Source organism: Condylostylus longicornis, unplaced genomic scaffold (assembly GCF_029603195.1).
Source record: "Condylostylus longicornis isolate FDR11 unplaced genomic scaffold, ASM2960319v2 ptg000077l, whole genome shotgun sequence".
In the NCBI taxonomy this organism is placed as follows: Eukaryota; Metazoa; Arthropoda; class Insecta; order Diptera; family Dolichopodidae; genus Condylostylus; species Condylostylus longicornis.
Window position 1 is genome coordinate 4,260,604 of NW_026578045.1, and position 18,030 is coordinate 4,278,633.

The following is an 18,030-nucleotide window of genomic DNA, read 5'->3' on the forward strand; positions in this document are numbered from 1 at the left end:
AAAAGAGAAATTTTCTTCAAAATATTTTTTACGGTATAAATAACATGATAATGAGTAAAATCAGTGGAAGTACACAATGTGGTCTCAAAAAAGCAAACAGCCTGAAAAATTTCATTCAAAACTTAAAAGCTAAAAACAGTAAATGATTGAATTTTTATTTTATTAATTAAAAAAGGAAGAAGATTTACGTACTACTTGTATATCGTAATTTTTAATTAGATGAAAACACATGAGAATAGTGATATCAGCAGATTACAAATTATTATTTTAAATCGGCGATCAGCAGAATTGCGTTTTTAATTCAAAATTTTAAATTAGATCGTTTTAGGAAGGGAATTAATTTGCTTTTACTGAAACATGTAAAATATTGGACATACGTTATATCTTCAAAAACACCGGTTAATCTTCTTGAAATGCAAAACGATAAATATTATTGTAGTTAAGAATTTTTAATTAATAAAAATTTTAATACAATTTTTTTGGATTTTAAGTCCGAAGACGCATTCTGTTAGAATTTTTATGAAACAAGATAAAATATTTGATCGTTAACTTAACAATTGCTATATACATAAAAATATTTAATCAAAAATCTATTATTTTAATAATTTTTTAATTTTAATCAATTTTCAGAAAAATTTATTGATTTATTATAAGAACATTGCAATTGTGAATTATCCGTGAAGACCCAAATTTTTATTATAAATTTATGTGAATGAAAATTAAATTGTTAAATAATTTTTAATAATATTTTTATATAATTTTCTTAATACTTCATTTAATTGTTTTTTATTTTTGTCATTTTAAAAATGGTATCATTAATTTTTTAATTTTATTTAATGCTGCTATTTGCGCTCATGTGTAGCAACAAATTATAATAGTATAGTATAGTACTGCCAATATATTTTAAAATGTAATCTTTATTTCTCATTTTATATTGTAATTAATTATAGTTAACCTAAATATTTTAATATCTAAGAATATTTAACAAAATTTTTTGTTTATGAAAAATATTACTTTTTTCTTATTTTTCTTCTATATTAAAATAAAATCCCTTTATTATATTGTATTACATAATATATAACAATATGTTATATATATCATTATAAATATACAATTAGGAGGATGCAATTAAATATATATTTTATGAACTAGAAATTTTATTTTAAAGCATATTATTTTCAAATAAAATATAATATTTTATTTTATATTTTATTTTAATATACTCAAATATATTAAATATTTATAATGTACGTGCAAATAGTGTTTAAAATTAATTAACATTGGATCATTATATATATATATATATATTAACTAAATTAGAATCACAAACTTTATGACCCTTTTAAAATTTTAAATAGAATAAAGACTTTTAATTATAATAATAATATGAATGTGAATTGTATGAGTTTTTTTAATTGTTATATTATGTCAAGTTTATACAGCATATAAAATTTAAATATGCAATAATTTTTCATAGTATTTTTGAGCACTAGGTTTATTTATTTTTCGAATTTATGTAAATGATTTTCTACTATAGAAAATTAACAAAAAAATATTACTAAAAAATTAAAAATAACTCAAAAAAGTGCGGTTTAGCAGCATAGCCCTTTTCAAAGACTTACATTTTGAAATCTCGAATTTTTCTATGACCCCTAAATATATGCAAAAAATTATATAATATATATTTATGATATATAATATATATAATATATAATTATATAATAAAAGCATATTTTTACAATAGGGTAATTCGCATTAATCATACAAGTGTCATACGAGTATGTGTACTATATTTAGTATTACCAGCAAGACAAAAAATAATTAACACCAAAAAAATTTTTTTTTTGTCAAAAATCAAGAAATTTTCAGTTATATCTGTTATGTTCATATTTTGACTTTTCTTAATGTCAAATTTTTAATGTTTCAGTTGACATATTGAAGTCTTTATTGGGCAAAGATGTCAAAATATAATTCGGTAATATTTTGCTTCTTATTCGGTAATGAGATTAAGTGATAGCTTTCATTTTAAATATAGTTGTAAAACAAAGGTATTTCTTCTAAAATACCCCTATATCTGTTCAAATTTACTGATATATTTTTAATTGCAAATTTAACTGGGTTTTACTGTAGTAAGAAGAAAATCAAATCTCTTTTTCAGTAAATGATTGCATATAATAAAATAGTTTCAATACGATTGGTATTTTTCCGGTTATAATTAGTAAATTAATTTGTATTAAACTACATTACCTTACAAAAATCTATATTAATATTTAGATACGTAAAATTCAAAGCCCTCGACATTTAAATATTATAACAAAATTTCTATTGTATTACATAATTATACATATGTACTCGTATGTATATTATTCAAAATTGTGGTTATATATTGCTATATTATATTAAAAATTGTATTATTACATAATTGAAGTTCCGGTATATTTAAGCAAAATGCAATGTTCATAAGTTAGAAAAAAGAAAAACAAAAAAATTCTCTTACTCACCTGATCTCTAAAACGTACTCTTCTATTTTTATATTTATCATCAATTTTTTTAAAATTAAATAAATGTTTATCATTTGAATTGCCTTCATCGAATTTCCAAAATGCTGGCCTATCTTTATATAAAATTTGATATTCTTTTTCATTCATTTTTGCACGTTTCAATTTGCAAACTGCACTCAAATTAAAAATTTAAAATTTAATTTCATAAAACAAAACAAAATAAAAAAATTTAGTAGCTATTTCGGAATTAAATTTTTAAATTTTGCTCTAAAAAAATTTTATTATTTTTTCCTTCTCTAAGACTTATAAATCTAAGGTAGAGTAATAAATCAAAAAAAAAATTTTCGAAATTTTAATTTATTATTTTACACTGAAAAAAAAAAAATGTTTCTTTTATTCGATATTTTTGTGCTCCACTTTTCTATTTTATTTTTTTTTTTTCTGAAATTCACAAAAATAAAAGTTTATATAATTATTTTATGAATTTTATGAATTTTGAGTAAACAAATTAACAAACATTATTTTAGATTTCGGCATTAAAGATTTTAATAATTTATTTTAGTTTTTTAATCCCAAATTATTATTTTTGAATGAAATTGAATGTACACACTAATCCGATATTATTTATAATAAGTAGTTGAAATTATACAAAAAGTACACATAATAAAAAAAAAAAAATAGCAATAAAATGAAATAAATTAAATTTTTTTTTCCTAGAAATTTTTCTAAAATTTATATTAAGAATTATTTTTGCTTTATTTTTTTTGTTTTGTAATTTAAAAATTATTTGAATTTGCACTTATATAAAAAAAAAAAAATTTTTTTTTATAGGCAATTCACTTGTAGGCAACACAATCAACTGTTATACATTTTTATTATGTATCACCACCAACACACACATTTCATAAAATAACAAATTCTCAAAACAGGCGTAAAAAAAAAAATACAAAATTAAATAGAAAAATTGCATTCACTCTTAGCTATACACAAAATAAATTTTATAAAAATTTTGCAAAATTTTTTAAATTTTTTATTGTTTTTAAGTTTGTAGCAACATTATTTATGTGCGTATATACGAGAATTTATTTAAAAATAATTAAAAAAAAAATTTAGATCAATTTTTTTTTTTTCATTTTTTTATATTTTCTCATTAAATACAATATAAAATTTAAAAAAAAAAATATAGAAACAAAAATAAATTTTTAAAATATAAAAAACTGTTTATTATGAGAACCTAAAATTCACTCATAAAAACAAAAAAAACAAATTCTCATTGTAGAATATTACAATTATTTTAATTGTGGTTATGTCGCTTAGCAATAAATGATAACCTCCCGAATAAGAGAAATACTCAAAATTTTTAATTTAATATTGCTGTTATAGCAGTAAAATAAATATTATATGGCTGACCACAATAATAAAAATTTTTGAGTGCAAAATTTTTATTCTGGTGATGACGCGTAAATTGTATTTAAGAAAATATTGAAAATTTTTGATATTAAAATTTTAAATTATAAAATTTTTGAAATTAAATTATATTTATTAATAATTTGACATTTTGTATAAATTTTTCGAAAAAAAAATAAATTTTTTAATTCATAATATTTTTTTCCTCATTTCTCTCAATATTTTTCTCAAAAAGAGAAGAAAAAAAACCGGGGATTTTTGTTTCTGTTAATATGCAACACTACAAAAACACTAAAATAATAAAAAAAAAAATTTTTTATAATGCAATATGCGATCACAAATCACAATTATTTAAAAATTTGGACAACATCATATAGACGTAATTGCATACACAAACACATGCACACATTTAATATGAGTAAAAATGAATGCATTCTAAATAATTTTTTTCACTCTTCTTCTTCTTCTTCTTCTTATTTCAATATTATTTGGTATCAAGGTCGAAAATTTTTAACACACCAATAAAACAAAAAAAATTTCAAAATTAAATGGCAATTTTTTAATTTTTGTTTAATTTTGTTGTTTTTTTTTTTTTTTTTAAATATTTTAATTTTTTGTATTATAAACTTTTAAAAAAAAAATTGCCTTCATATTAAATTTATTTTATTATTTTAAATCGTTTAAATTCTAAGTAAATCCAAAATAATTAGCAATAAAATTTATATTTAAATAATAAAAAAGAAAAACTAACAATAATAAAATGAAATTTATTTAATTTGTAAAATTTTTTTTTCTGTGTAGATTTACAAGGACCGTGTTTTATTTAATACTATTATAATGGAGAGAGAATAATGATGATATTCGTTCGCGAGTTATTTTATTAATATATGAATGAAATTGTTATTTTTTTTTTGTCTATAAATTGTGTGTAAAAAATAAAAACGAAATTTGCACAAAAAAAAAATATAGGAAAAATTATTTTTAATACTTTTTTCCTGTATAAATTTTTTTTTTTGATATTCCTCTAATATTTTTTTTTTTCTTGCGTTTAACGCTTAATAACTTGCTCTTACTTCTCATTTTCACTTTTTCTGCCCTTGTTATTGTGAATTTTTTTGTTTTTATTTTATTCGCTCTCCTTATATAAATTGTTATACTCTATATAGATTTTGTATTAGAAATTCTAAATAACAAGTAATATGTACTTAGTATAGGAAAGTTTACAGTAAACCATAATTTTAATATGTATGTACAAGTGAATGTTTGAAAATTTTAAATGTATATACATATACACTTTATATACAAACACAAATTAATAATTATTTAAGGTTTAATATGTAGTATTAGTATTATGTAGTTTATTTAGGCTTCTTTTTTTTTTTTTTGACTCAAATAATGTAAAATGCGTCGGCGCAATTTATTTTATATTGTGTTGTACATATGAAAAATTATGATGGGGAAATAAAAATGTGAAAAAATAATATTAAAAAATAAAAATTAAAAAATTCGAATAAAAACTAAGCAAAAAAAAAACAAAAACAATTGATTGAGTATAGAAAAATTATATTGTATTATTATGTACGAGTGTAAAGTACATATACTATACAGGGTAATTCAATAATTAATAATGAGTAAATTGGATATTCAAAAAAAATTGGGGAAAATTTTTTATTTAAAAGTGGGTATCAACACAAGACGAGGTTCGAATTACAGGTATTTTAAGAATATTTGATCAAAGTTTTACAAAATCAAAATCAGGGAAGAATTTGATTTTTTCTTAAATTAGGAACCTTGGTATTCCGAAAGTACATAAAATACAAAAGCGAATTATATGTTGATTTTAAGCTTTTAATTAGTCCTAATCAAAAATAAATTCTTTGAATCTCTTACCAGCTTTATAACGGAAGGTAGAAGCAGAAGCCCGTGAATAATTGAAAATTTGATCAAATATTTTGAAAATCCTTTAATCTCGAAAATTATTGAGCTTTGACTTCTTTGACAGCTTTTGATATTGAAATTTAAATAAATATAAGAATTATTAAATATTTCGAAATTGTGGTTTAAGTTTCATAATTAAATCCGAAAAGTGGTTCAAGTTTCACAATTAAATCCGGTTACGGTAATGAAAAAATTTGACTTAACATAAAAAAGAAATTATTCGTTAAATTCATTTCTCATTATGAATTTTTGGAAATGGTGCCCTGTACGATTTTCTTTTGAATTAAATTTTCGACTACTAATTTTATTTATTATACAAGAAAAATAAGAAAAAAATATTTTTTATGTAGCAAAAAGAATGAAGAAAAATTTTTTTTTTTATTTGAAGAAAGCTTTGATAAGTTTTTTTTTTCTATTTTTAGATCAAACAAAAATATTTACTTTCTGTTTTTCTGAATGATAATTAATACACGATCATTAAGATTGTTAACATTTTAAAAATTAAATTTATTATACATGTTTTAATGTGACATTTTATGTACAAAGTGGATAATTAAAATTATTATTATAATAATTCAAGCAATATAAAATTTATTCATTGGTTAAATGCAGATTTTGTTTGAGGTAAATCTTCTTAATTTTGTAATTAAAATGTTAACATGGATTAATTTTCTAATAAATTTTTTGTTTACATAATTAATGTAGATGACAAAATATTTTGATGATTTTTCATAAAAATAGTAATTTAGACAGAAAACAATGAAGATTTCAACGAATTTTCATGAAAATTTTGTTCTAGACAAGCAATATTTTCTCAGTTTTGTTTTGCTGAAATTAATCTATCACTATATACTTACATATCTGTTGCGAAAAGTATGTTATATTCACTTTTAATTTTATAGTTTTTAAATATAGCTCTACAATTAGTTAAAAATTTTACTTTTGATAAACCAAAATTTATGAAATATATTGAAAATCTAGGATCTAGACTATCATTTTCCTGCATTACATATATTTCTTCTATATACTCGTACTTATCTATATATACTTGACATAATTCTTGAATGCTAGTATTGTTAGTTAATACCGCAACTGTTATACAAATTTATATCATTTGTAATCAAAATTGGAAAAAATTTTAAATAAAAATATTCTCTTTTTTTAATAAAATTTGAAATTTTAAAATGAAATTGAAAATTGCAAAAAAAAGAAATACATAATAAATAAATTTAATTACCGTCATAAATTTAATTATAATTTTTGATCTGCTATTGTTGTTTTAAATATTAAAAATAATTTCTTTAATTGAATTTTGCTAAAAATTGCAATATTCTAAAATTGCATTATTGAATTTTTATAAAAATATTAAAATTATATTACAAATCGATTTTTAAATGAAATATTTTTATTGATTTCTGTAAATCAAAGTATTTCAATAGAACATTAAATTTTTGGCGAACATGCATAGGCCATAAAACTAAAGTAGGGTAATCAAATTAAAAAAATTGTGTATATTTTATTGCAGAACATGATTAAATTAAATTGATTCAGATTTGAGTGGAATACATTCAGTTAAAATAATTAAATGATTCTTTATATACCATTAAAAGTTATACGGAATTTGTTTACTCAAATGACGTTAATTGTAATTAGGCTCTTTTGTTTTGATAGCACAAGAATAATAAATTAATAAGATTGTTTAGGAAATATTGAAATATTAATGAAAATTTTTAGTTCACATTATACTTGATTGAATACTTTTAGTATGCGCTATATACTGGTAGTATAACAGATTAAGTACATTGCATATTTTTCTGTTTTATTCGGATATCATAATATTAAAGTTTTCTCTTAGTTGAACTGCATTTAGTTGAACTGCGGCTAGTATCTATAAAAAATTGGTAGTTCCCAGGAGTTTATAAGTTCAATTTGCCATCATATTTCTTTTGCAAGCCCAAAAACTAAATGAATAATACAAATTTTTGATTTTAATTTTTTTAATATTTAATAATTTCTCTCTCTTTCTCTCTCTATCTTCCTCTTATTTTAAATCCAATAATACTTATTCGTAAATTTTCTTTTATTGTATTTTTAATACATAATTATATAATTACATTTTTCTATATAACTTATTTAAATATATAAAGATAATTTTCTTGATTTTTTCTCTTTGGTTTTTGTAACGTATTGTTTTTTTTTTGTTTTAACTTTTCTATACAATTATTTATTTTTTTTTTGTCTTGTTTTGTATTTTTTTTGTTTTTGTTTTTTTTTTTTACCTAATTTCACTTGAAATTTTATAAAAGGCTTGGCTATTTTGATTTTACACGATACGATTCATATACACGATAAGCGAGATTCGACAATACTCGTACCGAAGCAGAGTGACAAAATGAAACGGAAAAAAACCCTAGTAACATTTTGCTCCATGGGCCCATCTTCTTGAATTACGACACCTCAAGCCAGAAAATTTTAAAAATCGTCTAATTATATCAGTCTGCTTCAAGACTATCTATCGAGTCTGGGATACCTTGTATATTAATAATAGCAACAGATACTTTAAATTGAAAATAACTAGGAACATGAAAGAATTTCAAAAAGATTTCCTTGAAGAATCATACAGTATGACCCATACCAGATATAATAAATTTACGAATATATAATACGTAAAACGTATTTAGCTAATTTTATTATAAAATTGAAAATTATTAATAGTATTGTTTTGCATACATTTAGGCGAAATTTTTATTTTAATTCAGTTACGTTTTAAATTAATTGCATTTCCCGTATACTTGATATACCACTGAAATTTTTGTTTTTAATGAACAGGAGAGCGGCACAGATAAGTGATTATTATTTTCGTAACATATTTCATATGATGAATTACCGTTATATTACAAAAATTTTTGATTTAGATGTGCAAAATCAAAGTAGCCATAGCAAAATTGAAATTTTTACAGTGTGCTTTCGATTATTTTATATTTTAATAATTTTGATTTTTCTATTTATATTTAAAAAAAAGTACACAATACTTAAATCTGTTATAATTTTTTTAATGATCACAATTTATAATATATAATTGTAATACATTTTATATAATAGTTTGATAATAGTCTATTTTATATACATAGTAATTATATATATTGCATTTGGGTATAGGTATATACACATAATATATGTACATTTAAAAATACTACAAGTACATTTTCAATTCTATGTAACATACTATTTTGATTTAAATGAACATATAATATAATAATAATAACGATACTACATACATTTACATACTTGTATTTTGATTTTTCTTCTTTATTAATTATACAAATGTATTTTTATTTTTATTGTTTCAATAATAAAATGCTATAATTTATTACAATACTTGTGGATTAACAATTAAATAATAATATTTTTGTTTTCGTTTCTTTTGCTATATCTATTATAACACTTTGTATTTCTATAATTATTGCAATATTTTTGATTTTAATTTATAATTATTTTTTAAGAAATTATAATTAAATTAAAATTAAATTATTTAAAATTTAAGAAATAAAATAAATACATGATATAGGATTGGTTAAAAATTAGTATGAAGAAGGAAAATAGCACTTTGAATGAATTTATTAAAATTTCAAAAAAAATTGCATATGTTTAGGAGTTCTTCAAGAATCTGATATGAAATTGAAATGAAAATTAAAAATTCTATTAGTTTTTTATGATTTTTTTCTTAATTTTCCACTTGACTCCATTAAAAAGGTACAATTTTGGGAGAAGATATATTTTCCTCGAGGTTATAAGTAAGTAACAAACATTTGAAATTTGGGGAAAATGTTTGGGAATTTAAAATATTTTTGAAAGTGTCATATTTTTCTCTTTAGAAATTTTAAATTTTTATAAAATCTTTATTATTATTTTAAAGAATTAGCCAACCCAACATAATATTAGAAAAAATCAATTTTGTTTGGTTTCAGACCAAAACCTTGCATGTTAAGCCAAAACTCATAATTGTTTTATGAAGTTTTAAGTAGTAAATGAATATTAGTAAGGTTTAAAACCATTTACGAGTTTATTCTCGCAACTAAAAGTATGAATTATTTTCCAATCTCATTTATTGTATATATGATACACGGTGTATTTTTACTTTATGGGAGTTATACTAATGATCTTTTTAAGTAAATAAATATTTTTCTCTGTGTAAACGCAAAATTAATATAAAAATTTTTATGCATAAAATTCATTAAAAACATGCGGTCGCATATTGTTTTTGTATTTTTGTGTTAATCATTGACATTTTAATATTATTATAATACTGTTATACATATAATATATAAGTCTCAAGCTTTATATTAGATATAGAAAAATATATTATAGATTTTATTAAGTTTTTGTTGTTTTATTTTCACAAATAATTTTTTGTAATTATTTTATTTCTAAAATTTTTCAAAGTTATTTAAATAGTATATATGAGTACATACAAATATATATATACAATTTTCTGTTATACTTTTATTTATTTAATAAATTTTGAATGATAATTTTATATATATACAATTAAAATTATTCTAGGCAGTATTTAATTTTTTTTTTTTCATTTGTTTTTAATGATATACACAATTAATATGTATATACATATATATAAATATACATATATAAAATATAATATCTGTGACAATATAAGTCTTAACAAAAATTAGTAAATTTTTTCAAGTAAATCTGAAATTATGTTAGTAGAATTAGACAGATAATAAGAGAATAACAGAAATAACAGAAATACAGAATATAACAGAAATAACAGACAGATAATAAGAGTAAATAATCGCAATCGAATATATTTTTTTATTGCAAACAGAATGATGGGCAAACAGAATGATTTTAAAGTTGAATGGGCTGCGCTTTACCGACGGCTAGTGGATCATATATGATTTGAAAAATTTTCTCATATAAAATATTTACACAAGCTAAGTCTGAGTATTTTTTGCACATGAATGGAGGCTTCTAACGATATTATGTCATATTCTGGCTCAAGCAGTTTGACTCTATTGTCACAGTTATTATATACATATATGTATATGTATATAGTATACAAGTATACAAATAGTACAGATAAAATAGTAAATTGATAAAATTTAAGTTACAAGTTAAGGAAATTTTTTTGTTTTTTTTTTTCGATTTTTTAAATATTAAATTTTATAATTTAAATATTTTTTTGTTTTCTTTATTATTTTTTTAATAAATTATGAAATTTAAATGTATATAATAGTTTTAATACTTATACATTTCGATAATGAGCTTCAAATTCAGTGTTAAATTTTTCAGTAAAATTTTATTTTTTAATTTCGTTCATGCTTAATTTCAATTATTAAAAAAAATTTTTTTTTTTTGTTCGGGTTTAAATTTAATTTTTTTTTTTTTAAATTCTATTATACAAAAGTAATATTATAATAATAGTATAATTATAATTTTGATTTTCTAATTTGTTATACAAAGTCAATATTTTGTTGCTTTTTGATATACTTGATTATAATTTACAAATAATTTTTTCAAATATTTTTAAATAAATAGTAAAAAAATAAATTTATTTAATTATGAACAATTTAAAAATAATTTGAATAATTTTATTGATATGGAATAAGTAAAATTCGTTTTAATTACATAAGGATGTTTTAGTTTTATAATTATTTTTTTTAAATCAAATGTTTTTTTGAATAACAATTGAAAAAATTAATATTAGAGGTGTTGAATTAAAAATAATTCATTTGAATTGTGGGTAAATTTTTTTTATATTCTAAATTTATATAGCAGATTAGTGGTTATAAAGATTTTTCATTATAATTATGGTATATATATATATATATAGAATTGTATATATAATAATAAAATATATTTATTTCAATATATTATTTAATAATTAATTATAAAAATTACATTTTAAAACAATATTATGTGGTATACAAATAAATACAGAGGACTATTAATTTCGATTTTCATCTAATTATGCAGTATTATTATAAAGATTTTTGAAGACCAGCTAGAATTTATAAATTTGTCTAAATTTCAATACCACACCAAATTTCAATACCACACCATCAAAAATAGTATTTAAATACAGTTTTCTTACTTACTCTTGCCATCTACACAGTTTAATTTTCCAAAATGGCGTAGTTGTAGTAAAACTAAAATATTCTTTTACGTTTCAAAATATCGAAGAAAATTTCTTTCATTCATATTGTACATACTGAACGAAATCCAAAATTATTTAAATCAAACAAACAATAAGAATAAATTAATCTTTTTCATAAATACCATGTATCGCGATATATAACACAAAACTGTACTGCATTAACGTTCAGAAATAAAAATGTTTGCAAACCAATTTCGTTTATAAACATTGCTAAATTATCAATGATATCGTGAAATTTTTATGAGTAGCACAATTAAATCATATGAATTGTTTTTGCATATATTAACAAAAATAAATTGCATATCTGTCACTTTATCTTTTTGCTATTGCTGTATTCTTGCAGTTACTATTGCGCAGTACTGCATTTATGAAAATCTTTGTTTATTATTCAAAATTTCTAAAATGTAACATGATTTAATTATTAACATTATGTATAAACCTCGTATAACATAACAAAAATAATATGTATAACAATTCACTGTCATAAAAGTAGTTATTTAAATAGTGACATGAATGTTTTAAAATGTAATTAATAATAATTAATACGATTCAATTATGTTTTAGAATACATTCATCTCTATATATCGAAAAATTTATACAATTTGTTCTTTTTCACAAATTTAATAATATTATTTAAAATTTATATACGACAAAGCTAGTATAGAGAATTTATATTTTATAGAAAACAGAAAAATATACATAGATTTTTTTCTTTTTTCGAAGTTAAATATTAAGATTTTTAATTTAAAAAATTGTGTTTTTAATTTCTTTAATATTTTACGGTTTCTCTTTGTCTTAATTTTTTTTTTTTGTAATATTAGTGGGGTTTTCATTTAGAATGTTTTTTTTTTATATTTTTTTTTTGTTTTGTTTAAAGTATAACATAATTTTAGGAATAATTTTATAGGGTTTATATATAATTTATTTTGATTGTTAATTTTTTTTTTTTGATTTTCTAATTTATTTAAACAGGATATACAAAAATTGAACATATCTATATATATATATATATATATATATAGCTAGTTCTTCTAATTAATTTTTAATGATTTTCAATAATTTTTAAAAATATTTGAATTTCTATATAATTATTAATTAAATTTATTAATATACAAATTTGTTTTTTACATAATTTTAACAAATATATATATATATATACATACTACTTTTATTTATAATAATTTAATTTTATTATATATAATATTTTTTCTTTTGTTTCATATATAAATTTATGATTATGTAATATGTTAACCATGTTTGTATTTTTTTTCTTTTTTTGTCTTTACTCATAAATATTTTTTTGATTTTTTAATATTGTAATTATATTTATATTATTCTATCATAAATATATAATATAATACTTTATGTAAATAAAATATAACATTTAATCTATATGATATATTATGTAATAATTATAGAATTCGAATTTAAGTATATACAGCGTGATTCAGAAATGTATCCAACAACATATTATACCATTGGTTAGGGAGTCAAAAATGAGTAAAATTTTTGTTAAGAACTAGATGCGAAATCTCAAGTATTTCCGAGTTATCGGGATTTTTAGAAATTTTCACAAGATTTCTACTTATATAATTTTTTTTTTTTTATTGTAACTTCCATTTCGAAGAAAATAGGGTTTTCAAAACAAAATGTTTCTGAAAGGCCTAACTTAAAATTGACATGCTACTTGATTTTGTATTTTATGTTCTTTTGAAAGATCAAACATTCGAACTTTAGGAAAAATTAAATTTTTGCCCTTTTTTACTTTTGTAGTTTTCTCTAATCCGATAATTTCGTACGAAATTTTTTAAAATATTAAAATTTCTTTTTTATAGAATTGTGCTCAGTTGCTTAAGCTTTAATTTAAGTCCTCAAATGTTAAAAGGTATAGCAAAGAAAAAAATTCTCTGTGAAGACTTTATAACACTTACTAAAGTGCATACAAACTCAAAAAATAAAAAATTGTCAACAACTACTACTCGTATATCAACTATTTTTAAATTTTTGATTTCCTGCAAATCTCGAGCCTAGCCCGGAGAGTTGCATCCATTTTTGACTCCCTAACCAATGGTATAATAATATGTTGTTGTATACCTTTCTGAATCACGTTGTATATATTTTACATACATAAATAATTGTAATATAGCTATATAATAGTCTAGACATTTTGAATTTGTTTTCATTTTTTTATTTTAAGAAAATTTCCCAGTATTTTTAATATTTTTAATATTTGTTATATTACTGTATATAAGAAATTTATATAAGTAAATATTGTTTAGGTTTTTTTTTTTTTTAAAACTTGGGATAAATTTTAAGATTTTGTATCATTTTACGAAATTTTTTTTTGAATATTATTAAAAAGGGGGAAAAACGAAATTGTGGATACCTATATATTTTTCTTAAATAGTGCAAGTTTAAAAATTTCGGAAATAATGGTTATAATAGAATAATAAATATATTTTAGTTGAAATAAAAATGGAATAAAGATTTAAAAGGTGGTATGTTGTGCAGTTAATTAAAAAAAATTTTTCTAAATCTGACTATAATCTACAATAGGTTGTTGCTGAAATCTCTACAAAATCTTTAATGTGGTAATGTGTAAGTTTTAATTCAAATGAAAAGTGGAATCGGATATATTTGAATCATAAAGGATCCTGCCGAATTAATCAAATTCATATTATTACTTTCAGTTGAACTCCTAATTTCAGCTCCATTCCAAATATATAATTAATATTTCTATTATAAATGGGGATTATGAATGAAAATGTATATAGTTGCAAGAGCATTTTCTTCTACGAAATTCAGAAGAGCATGTAAAATTGCAAATAAAATTTAGGTACTGAATGAGCATATTATTTATTAATCATGTGAAAGAAATAATTACCAGCAATTTTAATTGTATAGTATGTGGCAGTGCATATACCACCTTTAAAATATTGTTTACAGAAGGAAATTATAACATATGTATATATCGCTTGTTTGCTGCAATACTAACATAACTAATAATTTACATATTTGAGAAAAGCAAATTTTAAAGTTTTGGTGTTAATATATTTTTTTCTCGTTTGAGAATAATTCTATACTAAAATAATGTAAGCGACAATTTACAAGTTAGAGAAATGGAGTCTGCACAAAAAAACAAGTGTTTTAATTTTGGTATAAAATAACTCTGAAATGACATTTCTGAGTTTTTCTATTTCTCAGAAATGACATCTCTAAGAGTACTGGAATCTACACAATAACAATTTTAACAATCTTGAACAATTTTATTTGATATAACAATTTTTTTTTTGTTTTTTTCTTATAACATTTTTATTTTATATAACTGAAAATGGTATTTGTTTTTCTTCAAATCTACTGAAAATCCAAAATATTTAAAATATGTGCAAAAATTTTTTCAATACTATTTCGGTGGTATTTAAAATTTAATTTTTACTACTCGTATAAAATTTTTCGGTGGATTTTATATTTTTTAACAAAATTTTAATTCATGTTTAAGCCTGGAATACCTACACATGACATTATTAATATTATTATTAATATTTCCTCCAAAATTAAGTAATTGTACAGGGAAGAAGCCTCTATCCTAAAAATTTAATTTTTCATATATGAGTGAGCAAATTTAGACCTTCATATCTTGAATACTTTTAAATTTGAAACTCAAATTTTACTTAATTTTTTTTTTGATAATTGATTGCCGTTACTGTTAGCTTGTTATTTAATTGGCCTAAAATTGAAGACTGAAAATTTAGTTTGAAAATAAAATTTTTATTAAAGTTTTTTCGAAATTCATTCTAGCTATATAGTGTTTTGTGTTGGTGCATGTAAATTAATTTCGAAAATGATACGTAATTAAAATTTATTTCAAAATAAATTAGTGAATTTTGATAAAATGCAAGGAAAATTCAATAACCTTTTATTAATTGCAAATAATTTCGAAATAGCTTAGAAATTTTGTTAACAAATTATCAGTTTTTGTTTTCAATAAACTTCCAAATTCTTTGACAGAAGACTGATATTTGTCAAGTCATGTGTTCTGACAATTATAATAAAATTATTCTATTCACAATCATTTTGTCACATAATAATTTATAATAATTTTTTTTTTGGTCCAATTGAAAATTTTAAATATAACAATTTAATAAATTTATTTAAAGATTTTTTTTTTAAGAATTTTTGAAAAGGTAATTTTAATAATTTTTTTTTTAATGAAATCTAATTAATTTAAAAACGAAATTTCATATCATAACTATTCACCGTATTCACAATTGTATATTAATTATTTCGAATTGTCACAAAATTATTTAACATTATTTTAATTTCAAATTTAATAATGAATTTTAATTCAAAAAAAAAAAATTTTACAACAATATTTATTTTCTAATATTAAGAATAATTAATATTTTTTTTGATAAATTTCAAGTCTCTATTTAATTACAATTAATAATTATCAATTTAATGAGTACTTATTAAAAATCTTCATGTATTTGTTGACAGATGGCATTGTTCCTAATTTAGTTACTCATATTTAATTTAATATTGTATTGATTACCATTTGAGCATTTACTCACCATTTGCATATTTCAGTTATCATTTGCTTGAATTAATTACCACTTGCATATTTGACAATAATCTGTCAATTCATGTAATTAATAATTTTTTCTCAATTTTCTAAATAATTGATAATTAACGTTTTATTTTAGAGACTAATTTCCTTTTTTTTTTTTTTAATTTTCTCTATTAAATAAACTTAAAATTTAATAATCTCTTTCCAATATTAACTGATATATTTGAGAGTATAATAAAAATGTAATCACAATATTGTTGTAATTGTTATTGGAGCTCCATCTAATCCTAAATAACGTTCTGTTTCAATTTTTGTTATAAAATTATTACTATTCGAATGATGCATACTATATTCATTATTAGTATTATTTGTTGTTCCATTATTAATATTACTAGTACCGCTGCCACTACTACTACTACTACTACTACTATTATTACTATTATTAGTATTATTACAATTTGTTATATTTGAATTATTATTATTATTACTATTTATATTATCATTAATATTACTTATATTAATTATATTATTTGAATTATTTGTATTATTATTAAGATTAACAGTATTATTTTTTGGAATTGTATCAACCAATATTGGTGTATTTGGTTGTGATAAACTAATTCTATATTCTTTCTCTTTATTATCACAGATATCTATATCATCATCATCATCATCGTCATCAATATCATCAATTGAATCAATATTATTAATATTTTGACAACCTGTAATATTTTCTATTAAATTACTACCATCAATTGTTGTTGTACAACTATCATCAACAATTGTATCATCATCATTTATTATTTTATTATTATCAATTGATGGTGGTGTTGGTGCAATAACAATATCAGCATAATCAGCTGAACGTGAACTTTGAAATTTTTTTGATGATGATGCAACAACTGGATAACTTGTTGATGGACCTGGTATACCAGCTATTGATGATATATTTATTTGATTTATTTTTATATTTTTAATATTATCAGTTGTTGAAACTTTTGGTATAGCACCCAAACAAATACCACCATATGAACATGCTGATGTTCTTGAACCACTACCACTACCAAAACCGGTCATACCATGTTGATAATAACCACCACCAGTATTAAAATATTCATATTGTTGTAATTGTTGAAAATATTGATGTTGTGTTTGTGGATAATGTTGAAGATGATGATGATGATAATGATATTGTTGATTTTTATCATTTATTTCAATAGTACCGCCACCACCTCCGCCTGCACCATTATGATGATGGCGATGGTGGTGTTGTTGTTGTAATTGTTGTTGTTGTTGTTGTTGATAATATTGCATATCATATTGACCAATACTACCATGATGATGATGATGATGATGTTGTTGCTGTTGACTACTATTTCCACCCATATTACTACCACCTCCACCACCGCCGCCACCCCCACCACCACCACCACCTCCAC

General features: G+C 20.7%; 1 protein-coding gene across 5 annotated transcripts in view; it reads right to left on the reverse strand.

Annotated features, from left to right (window-relative positions):
- LOC129612889 (PDZ and LIM domain protein 4) overlaps window positions 1-2,754 on the reverse strand; it is a 72,132-nt gene extending 69,378 nt beyond the window's left edge. Inside the window, exon 1 of one of the 5 annotated variants that reach the window (XM_055526700.1) lies at window positions 2,502-2,749. In XM_055526700.1, coding sequence (XP_055382675.1) covers window positions 2,502-2,648 — 147 coding nt within the window. In that variant the 5' untranslated portion in view covers window positions 2,649-2,749. Of the gene's footprint in view, window positions 1-2,501 lie in introns of all 5 variants that reach the window. The other 4 variants (XM_055526703.1, XM_055526698.1, XM_055526701.1 and 1 more) reach the window with 4 other exon arrangements.
- Window positions 2,755-18,030: the final 15,276 nt, after the last annotated feature.